The sequence below is a fragment of the Nycticebus coucang genome, chromosome 1, assembly GCF_027406575.1.
Source record: "Nycticebus coucang isolate mNycCou1 chromosome 1, mNycCou1.pri, whole genome shotgun sequence".
Taxonomy (NCBI): Eukaryota; Metazoa; Chordata; class Mammalia; order Primates; family Lorisidae; genus Nycticebus; species Nycticebus coucang.
Window position 1 is genome coordinate 33,183,772 of NC_069780.1, and position 23,924 is coordinate 33,207,695.

Consider the following 23,924-nt stretch of genomic DNA (forward strand, 5'->3'; position numbering starts at 1 on the left):
CTCTTGGCTCTGGGTTCACTGGGCTCAGGTTGGTCCTTCTCAGAGATTGCAGTTAGATAATAGCTGGGACTGAAGTCATTTCAAAGATTTCCTTACACCCATGTCTGAAGCTGATGATGGGATAATGATGGAAGACACAAACAGCAGGGAACTGAAACAGCTGGGCCTCCTAAGACACGACTCTCTCTCTGATCTTTAAATGTCATCTTTCTCTATGGTGGCCACGGTACAGCTGGATTTCTTCCATGGTGACTAAAAACTCCCAGAGACAGTGTTCCAAAAGAAACCAGCAGAAACTACGTGATTGTTTTTTAGCTTAATCTTGAAAATCAGACAGTATTACTTCCACTGTCCTATAAGGCCATCAAGGCCATCATAAAGGCTCACCCAGTTTTTAGGGGGTGAGGACATGGATTCCATTTCTTGTTGAACAACATGTCCAAAAAAACTGATTTTTTTAAAGCATTTTAATTGAAAAATAATTGTGCATATTCATGGGATACATGTTTTGATATATATGTATACCCTGATCTGATCAGGGTAATTAGCATATCTACTATTTCAAGTATCTGTCATTTCTTTGTGTTTGGAACATTCAATATTCCCCTAACTATTCAAACTCTGTATTATTGTTAAATATAATCATCCTACAGTGGCAGAGAACACTAGAACTTACTTCTCCTATCTAGCTGTAATTTTGTATCCTTTAACAAATCTATTTCTCCCTTCCTTCTAGCCTCCAAGCTCTAGTATCTCCTGTCCTGCTTTTTACTTCTATGAAATCAACTTTTTTTAGCTTCCACATTCGAATGAGGATATGTGGTATTTAAATTTTTGTTCTTGGCTTATTTCACTTAATATTATATCCTCCAGTTCCACTCATCTTGCTGTGAATGATAGGATTTCATTCTTTTTATGGCTGAATAGTATTTCCTTGGGTATATATGTCACATTTTCTTTACCATTCATCCGTTGTTGAATACCTCGTTTGATTCCATGCCTTGGCTATTGTGAACAGTGCTACAGTATGAATCGGTATTCAGATGTGTCTTCAATATACTGATTTTCTCTCCTTTGGAGGAATGTCCAATAGTGGGATTGCTGGGTCATGTAGTAGTTCTATTTTTATAACAGTTTTTGTGGAACCTCCATACTATTTCTGTAGTGGCTACACTAGTTTATATTCCCATGTGTACAAAAGTTCCCTTTTCTCTGCATCCTTACAAAAGATTTGTTATTTTTTTTCTTTTTGGTAACAGCCTTCCTGAGTTGATACCTCATTGTGGTGTTGATTTGCAGTTCCCTGATGATTAGTAATGTTGAATATTTTTTCATATATTTATTGGCCTTTAAAAGCACAGCCTTTTAATCAGTGCTTCTTATTTTAGCCACTTTCCCCTTCCCATTATCTTATCCCACTACAGTGGGGATACTGATTGCCATAGGTTCCTGACCCTTTCTTCCAAAACTTTATGACTTATTTTTTATCCTTTGTTTTTCCTTTATTTTGGCTATAACCTTTAAAAATCTATCCCATTATTTTAGTGGGGTTTCTAGAGACAGAAAATTAATTATCTTTAATTAGAAGCTCTAATGTTACCCTAATTTTTCACTGTGGAGCTAATTAGAAGCTCTAATGTTACCCTAATTTTTCACTGTGGAGCTGTCTTATACTTTTTCAACTGTTTATCACAACTCTTCTAAATTTAATACCTAACATGGTTATCTAGTTGTTTGTAAACAATGCCATATCCTTCTACCTATAGGTGCCACTGTTGGTCTCAAGCATTTCTGAGATTCACAGTCGAGTACTAGAAGAAGTTCAAAATCTAAATTTTGTAAAAGACAACAGTGCTACCTTTATTGAGAGGAAACTTAGTTTTGAAAAGAAGAAGCCTGTGCAGATTCCGGTGAGTTTGGCAGTATTCATGACAATGATGAATATCACTTCTCTGCCTTGTTTGCACCGTAGTATCACATTATTTTCCACATAATTTACCTCATTTTAATATCCTATGACTTACTTACGTAATTTCTTATCTATTTCAACCCTCTATACTATAAACTCCATAAAATCATGGAGTTTTGTTTGTTTTGTATATAACGCATCCCTAAAGTGCCTAAATGGTGTTTGTCACATTTGACATATTTCTTGAATAGGATGTTATAGAGATAAATCATATAATCCAACCCTTTCATTTTTTAGATAAGGCATCCAGGCTCCATTGATGAAGTGGTTTAGTGCCAGAGCTGGGAAGGGTAAAGGCATCTTGACCCCTGCCTAATTTCCTGAAATTATTTCCCAGTAAAAGACATAAACATGTATTTAATTGAATATTATTTAACAAGTGCTTAATATACAAGAGATTGTCTACAAAAGGCAAACAGTTTAATAGTTCTCAGCATCCTAGAGGGATTAGAACCTCTGCCTTCGTATTCTTTCTTCTCTACAACACAGCCCCTCATGTGCTTACTAGAGAATTTTTCACTGATTAATTCAGCCAGGTACTTCATAATAGCCTGATCTATGCTTTCATCTAGAATTAAAACCCCAAACCAAGGTATGACTTCTACATTTGAAAAATCTCTAGAGAAAAAATATTTATCAACTCAGTAAGGGTTTTTGGTATATCTATCAAAACCAAACTTCTTACTTCTCCCAGCCAGAACTGCCACGTCAGAATGACATTCACCGCTCCAAACTTCTGTCTACATACAGCGCAGAGGAACTTTACCAAGCTAAGCGCAAGTGCAATGCTACACAAGAATATGACATCAATCTTCTGGAAGGAGAGTTGGTGGCTGTGATAGAACAGAAAGATCCACTGGGGAGCACAAGCAGGTGGCTTGTTGACACAGGAAGTAAGTTTTTTTCTAGAACTCCCAACTGTCTTTAAGATTTTCCCGGGGTCCTCTGTGTACCTCTGTAAGCACAGATTTGGAAAGCATATACACATGATTTTGGTTCTTCTTTCTTTTTATTTCCTATCCAGTTGAAAAAGGGTATGTGTATTCTTCCTTCCTAAAACCCTACAATCCAGCAAAAATACAGAAAGTGGATGCTGAGAACAGGTTCTGTGACGATGATTTTGATAACATCAGCCTCTTTGTGTCTTCACGGCCAGCTAGTGACAGTGTCACAGGAACCCCAGAAAGCAGCATAAGTGATAGCAGCTCATCTCTTAGTGGCACATGTGGAAAGTTGGAAACTAACGGTACTGATGTTGACAGTTTTCAAGAAGTAGATGAACAGGTAAAAATTTGAACCTTGATGTAAAAATACTTGCCTGTGGAAATCATGAAAGATATCTAACTTTCTCTAACTGCATTCCATCTTACTGTAAAGACATGGTGGGGAAGTGTCAGCTCTGACATCAAGAAGAACTAGCTCCATTAGCACATACTGTGTGTGGACTGTTTTAAAAGGAATTTAATTCTCTGAGCCTGTTTCCTCAAATGAAGCAAAAGAGGCCAATAACTGCTTCTTTTCAGAGCTGATGTGAGGATTACCCCTGGAGACCCTTATCTGGAGACATTGCATACTTCAGGTATCATGCTGCCTGCCAGTGCGCAGATTCCTGATACTTTGACTCTCTCTGCATGCTGGCATGCCAGCCTTGGCTGCCTCCACACCAGTGTTTTCTGCCTGGCCTGGGCAGCCCAGAGAACTCCCACCTAGTGTGCTGCAAACACACATTCTCCAAAAAGATCTGAATACCGACCAGCCTTGCGGAGAAGGATCCCATCTTTAAAGTTTCTTCTCCCTTGAATATTCTCAGTGCTAGGATATTGAAGGGTTCTCTTTACACCTCTACAGTTACTCCCCTGTGATAGTTAATGACTTTTCATATTAAACTTAACCCTATTCAAATTACAAAAAAAAATTATCTATTTAGTAACAGTTATTGATTGCTATCCAATTAATAACTGATTTTTTTAAAAGCAGCTTAATTAAGGTCTTATTTACATAGCATAAAATTCATCCATTTTAGGGGTATAATTCAATGTCTTTTAATATACTATGTATTTACAGAGTTGTGCCACATCATGCTAATTCAATTGTAGAACATTTATTCCACTCCAAAAGATCCTTTGCATCCATTTGTAGTCACTCTTCTTTCGTACCCCAAGCCCCCCAAAACCACTAATCTTTCTGTCTCCATAGATTTGACTTTCCAGTATCTTCCATATAAGTAAGATTGTACAATATAATATTTTGCAGCTGGCCTATTTCACTTGGCATAATTTTGATATTGGTTCATGTTGTAGTATGTATGTATACTTTGTTACTTTTTAGTGCCTAATGGCACTCCATTCTAAGAATGCAATGTATTTTATCCATTCACTAGTTAATGGGGCTATTATGAATAATGTGCTATGAATATTTGTGTATGAGTCTTTGTGCGGATTTCATGTTTCCTGAGTATAAACCTAGGAACGTAATTTCTGATATCCATTTACTAGTTGATAGAGCTATTATAAATGCTGCTCCTATGAATATCTGTGTATGAGTCCTTTGTGTGGATTTCAGTTTTCTTGAGTATAAACCTAGAAATGTAATTTCTTGTTGGTATAGTAAACTTATGTTTAACTTTTTAAGAACCTGCCAAACTGTTTTTCAAAATTACACCATTTTACATTTCTAACAGCAATGTATGAGGGCTGTGGGTTGCACTTTCCCCATATCTTTGCCAATATTAGTCGTTTGCTTGTACTCATGTTAGTAGGTGTGAAGTGGCATCTCTTTGTGATTTTAATTTGCATTTCCCTAATAACTAATGCGTTTGAATATCTTTTCACGTGCTTATTCTTATATTTTCTTTAGGGAACATCTATTCAAATATTGCTAGTTATTAAAAGTTGGTTCATTTCCCTTTGTTTTTCAGTTATCAGTGCTCTTCATATACTCAGTAAAAGTTCTTTATTAGATATATAAATTACAAATATTTTCTTTCAATCATGATTGGTTTTTAACTTGTTTGGTTATTATGTGTTCTTATCACTCTTCTGTCTTGAAGTTTTAAAACACTATTTTTCTATTACTTGCTCATTCTCTTAGTTTATTCACAGTCCCTAGAAGGCATGTTATATTACAACACTAACTAATTTATAAGTTTTTATCAGTGAAACTTAAATGCATAGTTAAATGTTCTGGCAGACTTTGCCTAATCCCAATAACCTAGAAGGGCAGAAATCTGAGGACCAAATTTGTCAAGATACCTTAAGCTATTATGGGCTAAGCACCGCATGTAAGCTCTTTCAGCCTGGAATCTGTAGCGTAAGACATCATGAGACTAGTTCCTACTAGCTGGTACTGCAAACCAATTCTCTCCAAACAGTCCTATCAGTATGTATCATTGAATTAGGTCTATTAGAGATTGCCATTACCAAGAAAGGAAAAAAATAATTTTCTTTTTCTCAAAACAGAAATATATTAATGATATCTCTCTATAAACTCTCATTTGCTTTCCTTTTCCTCTTAGTTTGTAGCTAATTCAGGATAGACACGGTGTCAGGGATATAAATATAAACATTACTGCTAATAAAACTGGATTCAGATCTGAATCCAATTTTATTAGCAGTAATGTTTATATTTATATACAATTTTGCTTGCAGTAATGTTTATATTTATATCTCTGACACCATGTCTACAAGGTGACACCTTTTCCTACAAGGAAGAGAGGAGACTCCAGTACAAGGGAGAAAAGAAGAAAAGGACATTTTCCTTAATGTCTTAACTCCAGCCAATAGAGGCACTGAGTGAGTGGTTTTCAGATTCCTCCCACAATGCAACTACTCTTCATCCTTCAAAAACAAAGGAAAAGAAGCCAGGTGTGGTGACTCATGCCTATAATCCTAGCACTTTGGGAAGCTGAAGTGAGAGGACTGTTTGAGGTTAAGAGTTTGAGACCAGCCTGGTAAACAGTGAGACCCTGTTTAAAAAAAAAAACTGGCCAGGTATGGTGGCACACAGCTGTAGTGTCAGCTACTCGAGAGACTGAGGCAGAACAATCATTTGAACCTGCATTACACTGTATTCCAACCTGAATAACAGAGTGAGATCCTGCTCTAAGGGAGGGAAGAGAAAGAAAGGATTATATTATCTTTCTAATCCTTGCCAGAGGGCTGTTATTTCTATTCTATTTGCTCTGTAAGGAGCAGAAAATTGTTATTACCTATACTTGTGATGTGATATTCAAAAAGAAAAATACATTATAAAAGTTCCTATAAGGTGATAGAAAAGTAGGAATGCATTGTATCATCTTTATGAATTGTACTCCAGTACAAGGGAGAAAATATAATATTTTGCATATTACAACATCTCACATTCAAGGTATCCTACAAAGCAATTCTCAAATGTGGCTATTTAGACTTTTATTCTGTTATTTTATCATTTTCAGGAACATCAACTGAAATTGAAATTGGCTGAATTGGTCACTATTTTGGGTCAACATTTCTTTCCCTTCCTATTCTGGTAGCGCTTCTTTTGCTTTCCTTCAGAATTGCAATAGCACATCGCCAAGGGGTATTGTAGAATGTAATCTTGTCTTATTGATGGTTCTAGTGGACCCTGACAAGGAAAGGTGGATGGGTAGTCTTGGCGTATACCTAATATTCAGGAGGCAACTTTGGGGCTCTAAAGATCATTCCTAAATAAGCAATTTCAAACTAATTTAGACTCTTAATAGCTCTGTGATCTTTATACAAGAGCTGAGGTTTTAACCTGGACTCCAAGAACAAAGGAGGTCTACAAATGGGCTTCAGGGTCCTTCACGAAACACTCTAGTATGTTATAAATGTGCTTATTTGCATAGTACACATCTAGGGTGAGAAGTTTATATCATTTAACAGATTTTCAAAGGAAAATTGTATTCAGAAAGATTAGAAATCACTGTGGTAGAGGATTAACTTGCTTATTAATTCTCTCCCTCAACCAAGAAGAAATATTGTTAGGTAAAGAGCTTCCAACATTTTCTAGGATAGTTCTAGTGAATAAGGAACTCTTACAGGTAGGGTGAAAATATAACTTACCATTTTCAGTGGGACACTTCTGTTAATGAAAGAGCTCAGTGGAGGAAACACTATGATATTACCTAATTGGGAGGTATATTCATCCTATTTTGGGGAGCCTCAGAACAAAACCATTCAGGGTCCCTCATAAACACCTTATACAGAAAGCATGAACTTTTTCTGGGTTTTAGAAGCTCCCCTAAATTATGATCTAGACTCCAGAGCTTTTGTGAAATAATGGGGATGAGCTAATGGATATTCATGGATATTCATAGCCTGGCAGTATGGATCTACAATAAGGGACTTAGTATCTAAGTTAGTCACTTGCTGCTTTTGGGTGTTTTGAAGAGTCTTTTGAACAAACGCAGTCAAAAAAATATGCCTTTTCATTCTAATGAATTCTCTCCTTTTATGCATTAAGTAATGGCATGATCTACATTAGTATTCTGTGTTACATAATAAATTTCCACAAGCTTAGTGGCTTAAAACAATACAAACTCACATTTCAGTGTCTGTGGCCAGGAGCACAAGCACAGCTCATCTGGTTACCTGGCTCAGGATCTCACATGGCTGCAACTAGGTGTTTACTGGGCTGTATTCCTTCCTAAAGTGGGGGCTTCTCTTCCAAGCTTATTATGGTTGGCAGAATTCAGGTTCTAGTAGGACTGAGGCTTCCATTTTCTTGCTGGTGATCAGCTGGGGACTACCTTTATCAACTAAAGGGTATTCCCAGATCCTTGCTATGTGGCTCTCTCTCTATAGGTGGTTTACAACACATCTGTTTGCTTCTTCAAGGTCTGTAGATGAGCATCACTCTTGCCTCACACTTCTCCCATCAGGGTAGGCCAAGATGCTAATTAAAGGTCTCATCTGATTAGGTCAGGCCCACCTAAGATAATCTCCTTATGACTAACTCAAAGTCAACTTCCTAGCGACCTTAACAGGCATCTCTGCAAAATCTCTTTACCTTTGCCATATTATATAGCCTAATCATGGGAGTACAATTTCATTATATCAACAAGTCCCACCCATATTCAAGGGAAGGGATTATATAGAACATGTACAATAGGAGGTGGGAATTCTAGGTTCTTTTCTAGAATTCTGCCTACCAAAATATCTGATATGCCTGTTTTGACAAGCACAGTGTTGTCCTTAGCACTTCTCAAAGAGGACCAGGTTTAATAATGGCTAAAACCCAGTTTTAGAGGGCAGTTAAATATCTAAGAATTCGTACTTTCTTCTTTCACATAAATAATATTAAAAATAAATTTTTGACTTCTAAAATGTTAGTTATTTTGCAATCCCAAGTTCATGGTTTAGTCCATCTTTACATTTTAAGCTACTTATGATGATGATGCTATATGTCTAGACTGTCATTGTTTAGAGAATGCTTCAAATAGTCAACAAGGTATACTACACTGTATCTAAGTAGTCATTAAAATGATGCTTTGGAGAACTATTTATTGACATGAAAATATTTTCAAATACATTATGTGAAAAACAGGCAGCAAAAATTATACTATATGTCCAATTTATTACTTAAAGTAGGAATGCAGAGATAAAAAAACAGAAGGAAGGAAGAAAAGAAGGGAAGAAGGGAGGGAGGAAAGAAAGATACTAATGGCTGTTCAGGTGGGGGTGTGGGATTTTTTTTTTTTTTTGCTTTATTTAAAATTGTTTCTTCATCAACAATGTTTGTATAACAAAAATATATAATTGTTAAATGAAGAACATGAAAGGTTGCTCCGGAAGGGTAAGAGAGCAAAACGTAGTATAACTATCGTGGCTTTTTGAGCTACATATAATACACTAAATGCTGGTTTTGTGGCTTTTTAGTTTTGGAAAAGAAGATTAAAATATATGATTTTTTGATTTTTTGTTGCTGTTAATTGGAGAACTGGGATGAAATCAATAAATTGAGATTCATTGGAGACAGGCAATGTGGCTTGCTAAGGGAAGAAAAATTAAATGCATAAACAGAATAAGGGAATGCTGACCTAGCAAAGGTACGACAGGGAAAGATCTGTGGTTATAAACAGAAGGTAATAAATTAGGTATGAGTCAATAATACAGAGTGTTATTAAAAAAAAAGTGAATGTCATGGAGTTGGATTCATAACATATCGTATATAAAATGAGCCAGAGCTTTACGGAGTGCAAATCAGCAATCAAAACATACTTTAATAAATGCCAATGAAAAAGAAAAGAGGATTAGATGATTATGACTCAAATTAATAACATTTTAATTAACGTGTCCAGACCAAAGCATATTAACATTTTAAGTTAGAAAGATACAGCCTAAAACAATTAAAATACTGGGAAAAAAATGAGAAATCTTTCAGCTCTTAAATCCATGATAGATTGAAAAAATCTTACTTGCAGTCTAATATTAAGTAATTAACTAAAAATACTAAAAATGACTTTAAAAAAACTATAAAAGAGACTAATGATAAAGAGAATGCTCTCTTTAAAAGCAGACTTATTTCCATTTTGAGTACATGACATAATAAATGCCTCCATTTAACACAAATTACATGAAATCAGAAAAATGCTCATCTTAAATTAATTTTGGCCAAGATTATCTAAAGAACTGAGAATATACTTTCAATTTTCTACTTTATGATTTCTTATTTATTTTTATTTTATTTTATTTATTTATTTTGAGACAGAGTCTCAAGCTATCACCCTGGGTAGAGTGCTGTGGCATCGCAGCTCACAGCAACCTCAAACTCTTAGGCTTAATCAATTTTCTTGCCCCAGACTCCCAAGTAGCTGGGTCTACAGGTGCCCGCCACAATTTTGTTGTAGTTGTCGTTGTTTTGGCAGGCCCGAGCTGGATTCGAACCTGCCAGCTCTGGTGCATGTGGTGGGCATCCTAGCCACTGAGCTATAGGCACCGAGCCTAAATTTACGATTTCATGAAAATCTATATTTAATGTTTAAAATATAAACTATATTATAGTTTTATGCCAAATACATCTAGGTGAAAGTGTTTGTATTCCCCCTTGAGAGAATCTGTGCTAAAGCAAAAAACTACCACAAATATTTAGGAAAGTATATCTGTAGGTAATCCAACCTGCTGAAAATCTATAGCTGCACGGGTAAAATTGGTAAAGCATGTTTTTTATAAAAACTGCAAAAGATAAGGCTGGGCACAGTGGCTCATGCCTGTAATCCTAGCACTCTGGGAAGACAAGGCAGGTGGATTGCCTGAGCTCATAGGTTCAAGACCAGCCTAAGCCAGAGCAAGACCCTATCTCTAAAAATAGCCAGGCATTGTGGGGGGGCGCCCATAGTCCCAGCTACTTAGGAGGCTAAAGTAAGAGAATTGCTTGAGCCCAGGAGTTTGAGGTTGCTGTGAGCTGTGACACCACAGCACTCTACCAAGGGCAACAAAATGAGACTCTGTCTCAAAAAACAAAAAATCGCAAAAGATGGTTAGCAACTGCTTCCAAGCTCTTACATATTATTTCAGAAATTGTTTTACAGTACATCACATTCCTAAATAGTTTTGCAACCAAATCCTCTGCTCTGTGGATCTACTCAATGTTTTCACTTCCTAAATGACCACAAAACAACAGCAGCAATAACATATTACACTCCAGTTCCTTTCCCCAAGAAGCGACCCTGCACATTCTTGCTAGAAGAAGCATTTAGCTCCTACAGCACTATGAGAAACTGACCAAGCACAGGATTTGGAGTTAGATGATATGGTTCTTAAAAGGACAAATTAGCCCTATGATTAAGAATATGCTTCTTTTTTTTTGGTAGAGACAGAGTCTCACTTTATGGCCCTCAGTAGAGTGCCGTGGCATCACACAGCTCACAGCAACCTCCAACTCCTGGGCTTAAGCGATTCTCTTGCCTCAGCCTCCTGAGTAGCTGGGACTACAGGCGCCCGCCACAACACCCAGCTATTTTTTGGTTGCAGTTTGGCCGGGGTCGGATTTGAACCCCCCACCCTCGGTATATGGGGCCAGCGCCTTACCGACTGAGCCACAGGCGCCGCCCCAAGAATATGCTTCTTTTTCAAGTCAGAATTCACAGGGTTGTTGAGGCTAAAGCACATCTGACACGCAGACCGTCATGAGCTCTATAAAAGGTAGTTATTGTGTTACCACTCTGTGCTGTGGAATTAATAGCAACTCCTATTTTGTTTTCTTCTTTAATTTTTTTTAATTACCAAATAATTCGTATCCAACAGTCTCTCTTATTGGTATCTTATATGATACGAGATAATTTTGTGCATGATCTCTTGTATGATATCCAAGCCCTTCAGTCTAACTTTCAGGGCAAATCAACAAATACAGGGTTATCCATAAATTTTGTGTGTGATTTCAGTATTTTAAATTACACACGAACTTTATGGACACCTTGTATTTGAATTCCTCCTATGTACCATGATGTAGAGAAATGATTAAATGTGTATCTTAGTGCATTCAGGTTGATAATGAAATACCATAAACTTGTTGACTTTCAACAGAAATTTATTTCTCAGAGTGAGGAGGCTGAAATTCCAAGATCAAGGCACCAGCTTATCTGGAGTTTGATGAAGGCCACCTTCTCACTGAGTCTTCACGGGTGGAAGGAGTGAAGGGTTTCTCTTGGGCCTCTTTTTCTCCTTAATGAATAAGTCCCATTCATGAGGTCAGAGCCTAATCACCTCCAGAGTCTCCCCACTTCTTAATGTAACTTTAGGAGCTAGGATTTCTTTCTTTTTTCTTTTCTTTTCTTTTCTCTTCTTTCCTTCCTTCTCTCTTCTCTGATTTCTTTCTTTCTTCTCTTTCTTCTTTCTTCTCCTCTTTCTCACCCCAACCCCTGCTTTTTTCTTTCTTTCTTTCAAGACAGGGTCTCACTGTCACCCAGGCTAGAGTGAAGTGGTACAATCATAGCTCCTTGTAGCCTCAAAATCCTGGGATCTAGCAATCTTACGACTTAAACCTCCAGAGCTGCTGGAACTGCTGGGACTACAGATGCATGCTGCCACAAACACATGCTGCCATGCCCAGCCAGAAACTTAGGATTTCAACACATGAATTTTGGAGTGACACAAATATTCAGACCACAGTAATGCGGTTCCTTAAGGTGTAGTTCATACTAGTCAAGTGGATATACCAATTAATAGAGGCAGAATTCCATCATAAGGTAAATAACAGTTGAAGATTTAAAGAAGCTATAACTGTCTCGTCTCTTCTTCTTTCAATAAAGTCATCTAATTTCTCAGTCTCCTTTATCTACTGACTCTCAATTTTGAGTTAATCTGCTTGCCTTTTCCTATACATAATTATTTTCATGTATTCATTTCTATACCTTTAAATGTGATGTATTCATCCCCTTTGTAGACTTCGTCGTTTATGAAAGGTTACTTATTTGAAAACCCACCTTGCTCACCATTAACTGACGTATCATCTAGGTCAGGCATCCTCAAACTTTTTCAACAGGGGGCCAGTTCACTGTCCCTCAGACCATTGGAAGGCTGGACTATAGTTTAAAAAAAAAACTATGAACAAATTCCTATGCACACTGCACATATCTTATTTTGAAGTAAAAAAAAAAAACAGGAACAAATACAATTCACACCGCTTCATGTGGTTTGAGGACGCCTGATCTAGGTGTAGTGTTTTGTGGGTTATGTGTGTGTAGGTTTTTGTTTGTTTTGTTGACATTATTTTCCTAGCTGAGTTGTAAGGTCCCTAATAAAACTATATCTGGCACTTAGTAGGTATTTCATAAAATAACTGAGTGAATAAGTGTTGTTAGCTAATTTCTCAATTTTACAACATAACTAAATATTTTCATTTTCAGTCTTAGTATTTTATGAAGGAAGAAGGGCTAACCACTTGTTTTGGGGCTTCTTATGCATCTAATAACTGTAAAGTACTCTTTAGATGTCAGAGAAAAATTCCCTTGATGAAATGTTTGATTAGTTTCTTCTAGTTCACTTAATTTTTAAAAGTATAAATTTATTACATTGTCATTATAAAGGTTTAGAAAATGAAGGAACAAAGAAGTAGAAATGCAAATCACCTATAATCTTACTCAAAAAAGAAAAAAAGAAAATCACCTATAATCCTATGGTTCAAAGAAACTACCTGACAATATTAGATTTATTTGTACATCTAATATTGTACCTCTTTGGTATGCTTTACTTTACCATATGCTTTACGTTCAGGGGGGAAAAAACATTTTTAATGACTACAAATTTCCTTAGTATAAGGGTCTAGAATTTAACTATTTTTCTCTTGCTGAACTATTAGTGTTATTCTCACTCACTTCCCACATCTCACCTTTCATTTTGGTTTATAGTAACACTGTTGTGTTAAAATCTCTGCCAATATTTCTATTTCTGTAGAAGAGATTCTTAAAGCTATTATAGATTCAAAAGAAATTAGCATTTAAAAAATATTTTATAGAAATTATCAAATTGCCTTCAAGCATGGTCGTATAAACTCCTACCCACAGAATAATAAAAATGCCTGTTGCATTCCATTCTCATTTGGTCATATTTTAAAGAAATAAATCCAATAAAACAAGTCAGACAGTGTGATGTCGAAAAAATAAAAAAAAGTTTTAGCATTGCTTCTAAAAGTTTGCAAATTACTGTTTCTCTAAATGTTTAGGTTCCAGTTTCATTAATATCATTTTCTTCTTTGCCTAGATTTTCTATGCAGTTCATGCTTTTCAAGCACGGAATGACCATGAACTCAGCCTTCAGGAATACCAAAGAGTCCATATAGTTAGGTTTTGTGACCTAAGTGGCAATAAAGAATGGTGGTTAGCTGAAGCTCAAGGGCAGAAAGGATATGTACCAGCTAACTACCTTGGGAAGATGACTTATGCATAAGAAAATAAGCCTTTGACCTATTTTCTCGCAAGCTGCTGATTGACATCTCATAAAACTGACTTACAAAGCTTTGGACCAGAAAGCAGGAAACCTCCAAACTACATGAATTGATACTGACTGTATCAGGTTTTGAGGAAGACTGGACTTCCTAATGAAATTATTTCATGAATGTCTTATAAAGAATTCATGTTAAAGGAATATTAAGCTAATAGAAACAGCAAAGCAAAAAGCCCAAGCTCCAACTATCAACTATATAAAAGTGGAGATCTTTTGAAAAGGTAATGTGTTTTTTATCATCATGACAGGCTGGATCTAAGAATAAGTTTTTCAGCTTATTATAATTTTTTTATTATTTTCTCAAATATGCTTTTGTTTGTCATATTTCTCTCTTGCAAATGCATGCTTATTTATATACATACACAATATAAATCCAAATATATTATGCAGTTTATATGTATGTATATAATACAGATTATACACATATATGTTTAAGCCACAGAATATACTAAATACATAAATGGGAATTAATTAAAAGCCAACTGATAGTCTTTAATGTGAAACCTTCCTTTAAGTTTTGAACCAATGGAAAAAACCGAGTAACTCGACATTAATATCTAACATTTGCTGAATCCAAACCACATTGCAGACATCGTTCTAAGTGCTTAATATGTAGTTACTTATTTGATACTCAAAAGTTATGAAGGAACTGCTGCCCAAAGAGGTGAAGTAATTTAGCCCAAGTCACATTGCCAGTAAGTGGTGGGGCTGGGACTCAAATCTAGGTAGACTAGTTCCAGGATCCATGCTCTTAACCACTACACTGAACTCTTCCAGTAAGTGTATTCTCTTGCTAACTGGAAGGCACTTAGTGATGCAAATAATAAACCCTGATGAGGGCCATTTTTCTCTCAGGCTTATAGTTAAATGTTTATTAGTTCTTTCAAATTAAGGATTATATTTTTTTGCCGTTTTTGTCTGGGGCTGGGTATGAACCCACCACTTCCAGTATACGGGGCCGGTGCCCTACTCTTTGAGCCACAGGCACCGCAGAGGGGAAGGGAGAGGGGTGGGTTGACGGAGGGTTAGTAGGGGACCACACCTGTGGAGCACATTGCAAGTACAAGTTGGATCCATCAGACGTAGAACACAAATGTCTTACTGCTGTAATTGAGTAAATGAGGTGAAAGCTATGTTGATTAGTAGGATATAAGCACCCCAACTTATACAAATAATCAACACATCGAATCCCATAACGGCATAAATGTATTTATGATCTATGTACAAATAACTGAATAAAAAAAATTAAGGATTATAGGGCTTCCTAGAGACAATAAAGTATCTAGGTTTATTTTTGTTTTGTTTTAAGCATTTTTGAAAGTATAATTCCTTAAAAATCATCCCACATAATTGCTAATGATACTTAATGAGCATATATTTTTGGATCACTCAATTACTTGGATGAATGGGAATGGTATATCCAGTTCTGAGCCAAGATGTAAATATTTTTAGTTGCTGATTTGAACTTAGATGAGGCAGGCATTGAGGATAACATTTGCTATACCACAACGTCCTGGGACACTGAACTTTAATTTGGGTAGTGACTGTTAGGATTTCAGACGTACTTTTTCCATACATTTTAATAAACTAAAGATGCTTCTTGGAACAACAACAAAAAAAAGATTAAACCACTTCAGTGGTTTCCTTTAAAAATCAAATTAAGGTAGCTTTCCATTGTCCATAACAAAAAATGCTAGTATGACATTAATTTTAAGATTGATCATATGGGCACAGTGGGTCATGCTTGTAGTCCTAACACTCGGAGGCCAACGTGGGCAGATCACTTGAGCTTAGGAGTTTGGAGACCAGTCTGGGCAGAAGTGAGATCCCATCTCTACTAAAAATGAAAAAACTAAAAGAAAAAAAAAAAAAAGGAAAAAAACTGAGGCCAGAGGATCATTTGAGCCCAGGAGTTTGAGATTGCTTTACCAAGGGTGATAGATGAGATTCTGTCTCAGGGAAAGTGGAAAAAAAAAAAAAACAAACCTTAATTTGAAAGATTTATTGATTCTTATAATGTATACTATGTTATATTACCAAAGAATATAAATAACAAAATGAAGAGTGCTATTTTTCAGAGGGCTTCTGACTTATAACACGCACACAAATGACACAATCACAGAAATTTCTAAGACATTTACATGACAGAAATATTTGCATTTTAGGATAATTTTCCTAAAATCATTTAATCTTGAGGTGGTTTTGTAAGGTTCTACTAGTAAGTTGTTTTGCATAAAATATTTTCTTATTTTGAATTGGGTAGTGAAAGAAGACTCTTTTTTAGAAATACAGATACTTTTTATGTCTTTTAATTACTCTTTGCACCCAATTTTAAAACATAACTAAATTATAGTTTGCCTAGAGTAAGGAATCCAAACTGACTACTGAGGAAACTATGAGCATGCAAAATAATAGGGAAATTTTATATACATATATAATTACATATATTTAAATGTGTAATATGTATAAAATATACAATATATGCAATACAGTTATATAGTATGTAAAATATAGTTATACTATAATATATATGTAATTACATATATATATGTAAATATTTAAAGTAACGGTGACCTTAATATACCCCAGAAAATTGAAGAATTATATAAGTAGTACCTATCTGCTTTTCTGGCTGACATAAATGACTAGATATATATGAGAGGGTTTGTCTATTTATGTAGTCCTAGGATTGATCCTTATAGAATGAAGAAACCACAACATTAAAATAATAATAATGCAATTAGCTGCTGAGGAAGAGCTGTAATGAAGCCACTTACTGCAGTTCCCCACTACTGTGGTGAACACATATTACTATAAAACTTTGTTATTGCTATTTTAGGCCAATCTACATTTCATTTTCCACTTAGACATTTATAGGTTTTTAAAATTACACAATACTCTCATTTTCTAAGTATTTTGTTTAAAAATCAAGTAATTTGTAATTTTGAGGCCTGATATTACTTTATTGGGCCTAAGGGAAATAAATTCCCAAGATAGTTCTAAGATGTATAAATCTTCAAGAAGTTTAAAAGAAAACTGCTGGTGACATTGGTATATTTAAGGCTACCTACACTAATGTAGTTATTTCTTCATAATTTTTTAAACTAAATGTTATTGCATACTACAGAATCCTCTGAAGTATTTTTCCAAGGAATGAAGAAGAAATTTTTGTAGCTATTTTTCTTTTTAAAATAAGTATGTTTTATTTAACATTTATTTTTAAATGTGGATGTTCTAAACTAATATTATATAAAATTTTGGAGATGTAAAAAAATTAATCCAATAATGAAAAATTATCATGGGTGCTTAAGTCATATGAAAAAGTCAGAAAGCCACTACTTGAACATTCTTTATATTTCAGAAAAATATCTTTAGTATTCATTAGGATAGAACAATTCTATGAAGGTTGAATTGTGCAGAGGAGACATAATGTACATTCTTAATCACAGCAATGAAGCATTGCATGACATACTTTAAATGCTAGACTATTCCATATTTTGTCTAAAATATAATTTGTACTTTTAGAAATGGCTATTAAGTGCCTGGCAACATTTGCAATAAATGCAGTTCTGGTGATTTATAAAAATTGCTGATTTAATTTCTGAAATATGGAATTAAAAACTCTTCACTTTTCCTACTCATTTCTTGGACTTTTATCCATTGTAAAAAACTCTCAAAGCTATACGAATAAAAGGAGGAATTCTTTATTTTACGTTCTACAACAAGAAAACAACTTTATTTAAATCCTATTTGTTATGACTTCTTAAGGTACTCAATGCATTGCTCAACACTAAATACATGTGGACCTCACAAAATTCAAGTTAAATTAGACATACAAATTTAAATTATAGCTGATGAGGAAGTAATTAAATATTATATGGAAGGATACTGGACTTTATACTCTCTAGGAACAGATCATTATTTATAGAATGTTACTCTTTTTAAAAGTCTGACCTTTTTCCTATTACTTCCCTCTCCCTATATACACTAAATAATATATTTAAAAACTCACTAAATCTCTGTGATTTACAAAATTACCCCAATATAACAAACCTTCACTCCTGGGCTCAAGTTGAGTCTGTGTAGGCCAGCTACAGCTTTCACAATATTACATTTTAGCTAGATACCGGCAAGATGTGCGTTAGCAGGAAAATAAGGCATATTTTAGCAAATACCGGAATAATATGTTCAAAAATAGAGGAAAGGGATTCTCAGTAAATTAAATAAAAAGCTTCTCTTAAAAAATAACACTGTGGTATGTAAATGTATTTATGGCTTTCTCTAATTCCTTATATAATTTTTATAATTATATATTAAATAAAGTTTTATTTTGGCAAAATGTATGTATTTCCTATATAACCTATAATCATCACAATATAATTTGTACTCTCAGCTACTAATAACAGTACTAGCACATCCACGTTAAGAGTTGGAATCACTTCAACTTTAAGTATTAGATGTTTCCAATTTATCTCATTATCATCTACGTTTCACAAAGCAGGAAACTGAGAACCACATACCTCATACATGGAGGGACTGGGATTCACAGTCAGGCATTTGCCTTCAGTGTCCTTTCACTGTTTTCCTTTCCTTTTTTTTTTCTTTTTTGAGACAGAGTCTCACTATGTCACCCTTGGTAGAGTGCTGTGGCATCACAGCTCAGAGCAACCTCAAACTCTTGGGCTTAAGAGATTCTCTTGCAGCCTCCCAGGTAGCAGGGACCAAAGGCACCTGCCACAACGCCAGGCTATTTTGTTGTGTTGTTGTCACTATTGTTTAGCAGGCCTGGGCCAGGTTTGAACCCACCAGCCCCAGTGCATGTGGCTGGTGCCCTAACCACTGAGCTATGGGCACCAAGCAGCTTTCCATTTTTTTTAAAGTCACTAAAATCTTTTCAAAAGTATAATATTCAAAACAGAAAAATCATACTGAACAAATTTCTAAACACTACCACAGGATTCAAATAAACAATCCTAAAAGCTTATTTGGTGGCATACTTGCTCATCTGTCTACTTATTCACCAAGCCAGTAAGTGCTTGAGAGCTCTAGTGGGAACACGGTGTTGTACAAGACACTCATACCCTCATTCCCTCATACCACTTAAATTCTAATGGGGAAAACAAACTACACGTAAATAAATAAAATCATTCAGACTAGTAATATAAAACTGGCTACTTTCATCACTGCTCAGTTAAATAGTCTTGTAGTTCACTTTATGATGTGGAAAAATCAAGGTATAAGAGCTACTTGAAATCAACTCTTAATACCAAATATACCTCTTTAAAAGAACAAACTGAGTTATATACAAGGTCTGACAATGAAGTTTGTAAATTCATCATAGGAAATTCTATGTTGAATATTACTACGGTCACCTTCAAAGTACTCCCCTTAGAAAGTTAGGCACTGATGCTGGCATGAGCACTTCTAGGAAAAGTTCACAAACCTAATTATCAGACCTCAGATGACAACAGCTCTGATGGTCATTCCAGAGAATTCCAAAATTGCTTTGAAGGGTGGACTATGTGCTGGCATTGGTACACATATTCCCAAGGGGAGTACTTTGAAGGTGACCATAATGATACTCAGCAATGAGGTATGTGGCACTTCTTCTAGGATTAGTTTGCAAGCTTAAATTGACTGACCTTGTACCTTATTAAATGTATACATACTTATACATACATACATATTCTAAATATAATGCATATATTACCTATACAAAGAGCTATACTCAATGAAAGATAAAATGTCAAAATAATCACTAAGGTACGATAGAAACTACTTCTCAACTCTGCCTAGTACTTATCTTTCATCATAGGATAAATTTTTTTCATTTCAAGTGCCAATGTGCAAACTGCAATAAGTACTACTGTTTTAATTTCTTTTTGGCTAGTGCTGGCATATGGGGCTGGCGCCCCACTCTTTTGAGCCACAGGCACTGCTCTGTTTTACTTTCTTGTAGGTAATGAGGTTACATTAACTTAATAGTTGCTGAGTTGAGTTTATGATGGGTCATTTTGTTCAGTTTTGTCCAAATTGGCTCTGAACTATAAACAATTATGAATTGTTATTTGGTCTTTTGACCTTAAAGAAGACTTGGGGTTCATGCCAAATTGATGATTTATCAACAGAAATCTGTTTCTTTTTTCTTTTTTTTTTTTTTTGTAGAGACAGAGTCTCACTTTATGGCCCTCGGTAGAGTGCCGTGGCATCAGACAGCTCACAGCAACCTCCAACTCCTGGGCTTAAGTGATTCTCTTGCCTCAGCCTCCCAAGTAGCTGGGACTACAGGGGCCCACCACAACGCCCGGCTACTTTTTTGGTTGCAGTTTGGCCGGGGCCGGGTTTGAACCCGCCACCCTCGGTATATGGGGCCGGCGCCCTACTGACTGAGCTACAGGTGCCGCCCAGAAATCTGTTTCTTAAAACAAAAAACATCTGTAGGAAGACTTTAAACATGTAAACAGACACCTACTCCACAAGTAAGTAATGTGATTATCTAAAACTTGGATTCTAATTAACCAGGAATAATGTGGTGCCGTTATTTAACAGAGCAGTTAAAAATAATCATCTTTCCTTAGAACAAGCTTAATTAATTATTTATTTTTTGAGACAGAGTCTCACTATGTCACCCTCAGTAGAGTGCCCTGGAGTTATGGCTCACAGAAACGTCACTCTTGGGCTTAAGCGATTTTCTTGCCTCAGCCTCCCAAGTAGCTGGGACTACGGGCGACTGCCACAATGCCCAGCTTTTTGTTGCATTTGTCATTGTTTAGATGGCCTGGGCCAAGTTCGAACATGCCAGCCTCAGTGTATGTGGCCGGTGCCGTAACCACTGTGCTATGGGTGCAGAGCCAGAATAAGCTTAATTTAAAAAGCTTTATCTTCACAGAATCATTTATCAATATATTTTATTAATGGAATAATGATGCTAGAAAAACCTAGGGATTAAGAAAGAGGGTTTGAAATTAGTTTATAGAGTGAAGATTTAGCAGCACACATCAAAGTTGATGGATCAACTGTTCCATCAACAGCTGGAATGATGGATCAATCCTGTTCAGGATTATAAATATGGGAATTTAATGGATTTCCAGTTTCTGGGTACAATTAAGTATTCATGAATTTAAAAATAGTTGCTGTGTTTTTCTGTGAATAATAAACTGTTTCTCTGCTAAAAAGCTTCCTATCTTCTGTCAGAATATATACGTAAAATGATGGTTGGCTATTTGTTAGGTGGCAAATAATGCAATGACTCAGATTCTTCACGGTTTCTGACTTAACGTACAATCTCAAGAATTTATCATTTAGGAGCTCTTTTATACAAAATTAACTAAAATTAGGTAAAATGCTATAACATTTTTGGGCAGTAAAAACAAAACTGTCTTTTCTTTCACAGTATAGAAGGTGCCAATGTGTGAATAGTCATAAATTTCCATCCACAAAGACTCTTGGAATGGGTATTTTTCTCAAGAATTCTCTGGAATGTGCATAACCAGGATTAGTCAATATTTATTGAATATGTATTATGTGCATATATTACATTGGTAACATAGGGCAATGTGAGATTAAATATTAAAAGGTGTGAAAGTTCACTATCTATTGGAAGAGACAAATCCATAAATAACTGATATGAGTGATAAAAATGGTAAAGATACAAATGAGATACGAGAAATCAATTAAAAAATTAATTTTGAAAAAGGAGATGAAATAATTGGAGAGAGTAAGACAATCACTTGAAATGAGGCTGGGACTAACACCTAATACCCAAAATATTGAAAGGAAAGTAGAAAACTATATATTGGGTACCTTGTAAGTTACCTCGTTCAGCAGGATCAATTCTTGGGGCTTTGTTAGAAGATGAATTATTTCTTTTTCGTTATATTCTCACATGCTATCAATCTTCTGAAATTCTCATCAAGAACCAGTCATTCTAATCATTGTTTTGACACACTATGGAAATTATTAAAATAAAAATGTTAAAGACATTTAAAATAAAACTTTCTGCATTGCTATATAATATTTAACATTTTAAGGTAAGAAACATTAGAAATTTGATTATGAAGATTTTTATTAAATTATAGTATATTACAATTTATGTCCTAATAATAAGCTTTACGTTAATATGATATAAAAACTACTTGGCCACATTACTTCTTCAGTTTCTTTTGTGCAGCTTTCTTCTTGACCATCTGTAATCGCTTCATAGCATTGAGCTGTGACTCTTGTGAAGTTGGACCTTTAAGGGATGCTGAGGGAGAGCTGCTCGATTCTGAAGTGGTTTTGCTAGGAGTACTTCCACTAGGCCCAGATGTCCCGCTATTTCCATTCCCACTTAGTTGGCTGCTGCTACCTGGAACTAAACTACTCGGACTCGGAAGACCTACTTTGCTGACATTGTCACAACTAACTGAGCGACTAAGACCAGTTTTGCCCAAGGTTAGAGGTGGAGGTGGTTTCAATGGCACAGTGGGTGTAGAGCTGTTATTGGACCCTATTTTAGAACCTATTCCTCCTTTGGATGATGTTGCTAGACCAGTTAAACCCACAGGCTTCTGGCTAGCTGATGAGGTAGCAGGTTTCCCAGTACTGTTTTGTGTTGTTGAATTCAATTTTGCTGTTGAGGGACCAGCAGAGGAAGTTTTGGCTGCAAAAGCTGCCCATCCAGTTAGGCCACTGGTTACTGAAGAGGAAACACTGGTACTAGAAGAATTTCCTGAAATAACTGTGGAAGTCTAAAAAAATAAATTAAATATTACATTAGAGCCAAGTGTAATCAACATCTATACAACATCCTTGTATATATAACAAGTTTAACTGTTAGTCTGTTTGTACCAAAGTAATGACTTGAAATATTTAAATCATACCACCAAATTAGGTTCTTATGAAGCTGATCTGAAAAACCACACAGAACAAAACTTATCCATAGCTACTAAGTATTTTTACTATTTCCAAAGAAGACAATTTGGATGTCATATTCTTTTCAAGAAATACATGGAATTTCTTTTTGGGAATTGTTTTTAGATTCAGCAATAAGTCATATCAGAAAATCAGATTCAGTGCATTAACTTCTTTATTTTTACTCACAAAGGTACTATCTAGCTCAGTAAAATATCTAATTCTTTCGAGTTTGCTCCAAATGGCTAATGGATAGTTTAAAAAATAAAATCCACTCTTAATAAAAAAAAAAATATTAAAAAAAAATCCATTCTTAAAGCACAAAAATGCTTACACCCTGGAAATTTAGGAGAGGATATCTGAGATAGAGAGATTCACTAAATAATTATTTACTGAGTGAATCTATGAGAGAAAGAAAACAGTTGTATATAAAATCAAAACCCATTTTTTAAAAAAATGTTCTCCCAAATTTGAGTAATAGCAACAAGCACTGTAAAATATATGTAAATATATAAAGTTAACCAGTTGGAAATATCTAACATTTATGATCTATTAAAAAGGTCTCATGATTTTAGTTTCATAATTTGTCTATGCTTTCAGTGAAACTATCACATAAGAGATTCTTGCTTCTATAAAAAGAATGTTATCAATTGCCTCAGTGACTGCACAGTGATTCACTCCCTAACATGTTATTTAAATGTATAACACTTCAACTTCTATCATTAACTGACTTGGCTAATCAGATGCTTATAGGGATACCAATGCCATTATATAAAAACATATGTCTCTTATGCACGTAACACCTTTCTTCATTTTAACATTAAGCACAAATGTACTTTGTTCAAATTAATTTTCAATAAATTTTTTTTTTCTTTTTGAGACAGAGTCTCACTTTGTCATTCTTGGTAGAGTGCCATGGTATCACAGCTCATAGCAACCTCAAACTCCAGGGATCCTCTTGCCTCAGTTTTTCATTTTTAGTAGAGATAGGCTCTCATTCTTGCTCAGGCTGGTCTTGAACTCATGAGCTCAAGCAATCCACCCGCCTCAGCATCCCACAGTGCCAGGATTACAGGCATGAGCCACTGCTCCCAACCTGAACTTCTTATTAATACCTTCCC

General features: G+C 35.3%; 2 protein-coding genes across 6 annotated transcripts in view; one reads left to right on the plus strand and one right to left on the minus strand.

The window, feature by feature from the left end:
• Window positions 1-16,358, plus strand: part of ARHGEF38 (Rho guanine nucleotide exchange factor 38) — a 139,686-nt gene extending 123,328 nt beyond the window's left edge. Inside the window, exons 11-14 of the mRNA XM_053561058.1 lie at window positions 1,767-1,910; window positions 2,664-2,862; window positions 2,994-3,253; window positions 13,669-16,358. Coding sequence (XP_053417033.1) covers window positions 1,767-1,910; window positions 2,664-2,862; window positions 2,994-3,253; window positions 13,669-13,854 — 789 coding nt within the window. The 3' untranslated portion in view covers window positions 13,855-16,358. The remainder of the gene's footprint in view (window positions 1-1,766; window positions 1,911-2,663; window positions 2,863-2,993; window positions 3,254-13,668) is intronic.
• INTS12 (integrator complex subunit 12) overlaps window positions 1-23,924 on the minus strand; it is a 98,531-nt gene that overhangs the window by 51,728 nt on the left and 22,879 nt on the right. For 3 of the 5 annotated variants that reach the window (XM_053560569.1, XM_053560929.1, XM_053560653.1), the window contains exons 7-8: window positions 22,060-22,640; window positions 21,715-21,858 (exon numbers count right to left, since the gene is read on the minus strand). In XM_053560569.1, the coding sequence (XP_053416544.1) occupies window positions 21,843-21,858; window positions 22,060-22,640 (597 nt within the window). In that variant the 3' untranslated portion in view covers window positions 21,715-21,842. Of the gene's footprint in view, window positions 1-20,308; window positions 21,859-21,958; window positions 22,641-23,924 lie in introns of those variants that run through there. The other 2 variants (XM_053560743.1, XM_053560831.1) reach the window with 2 other exon arrangements.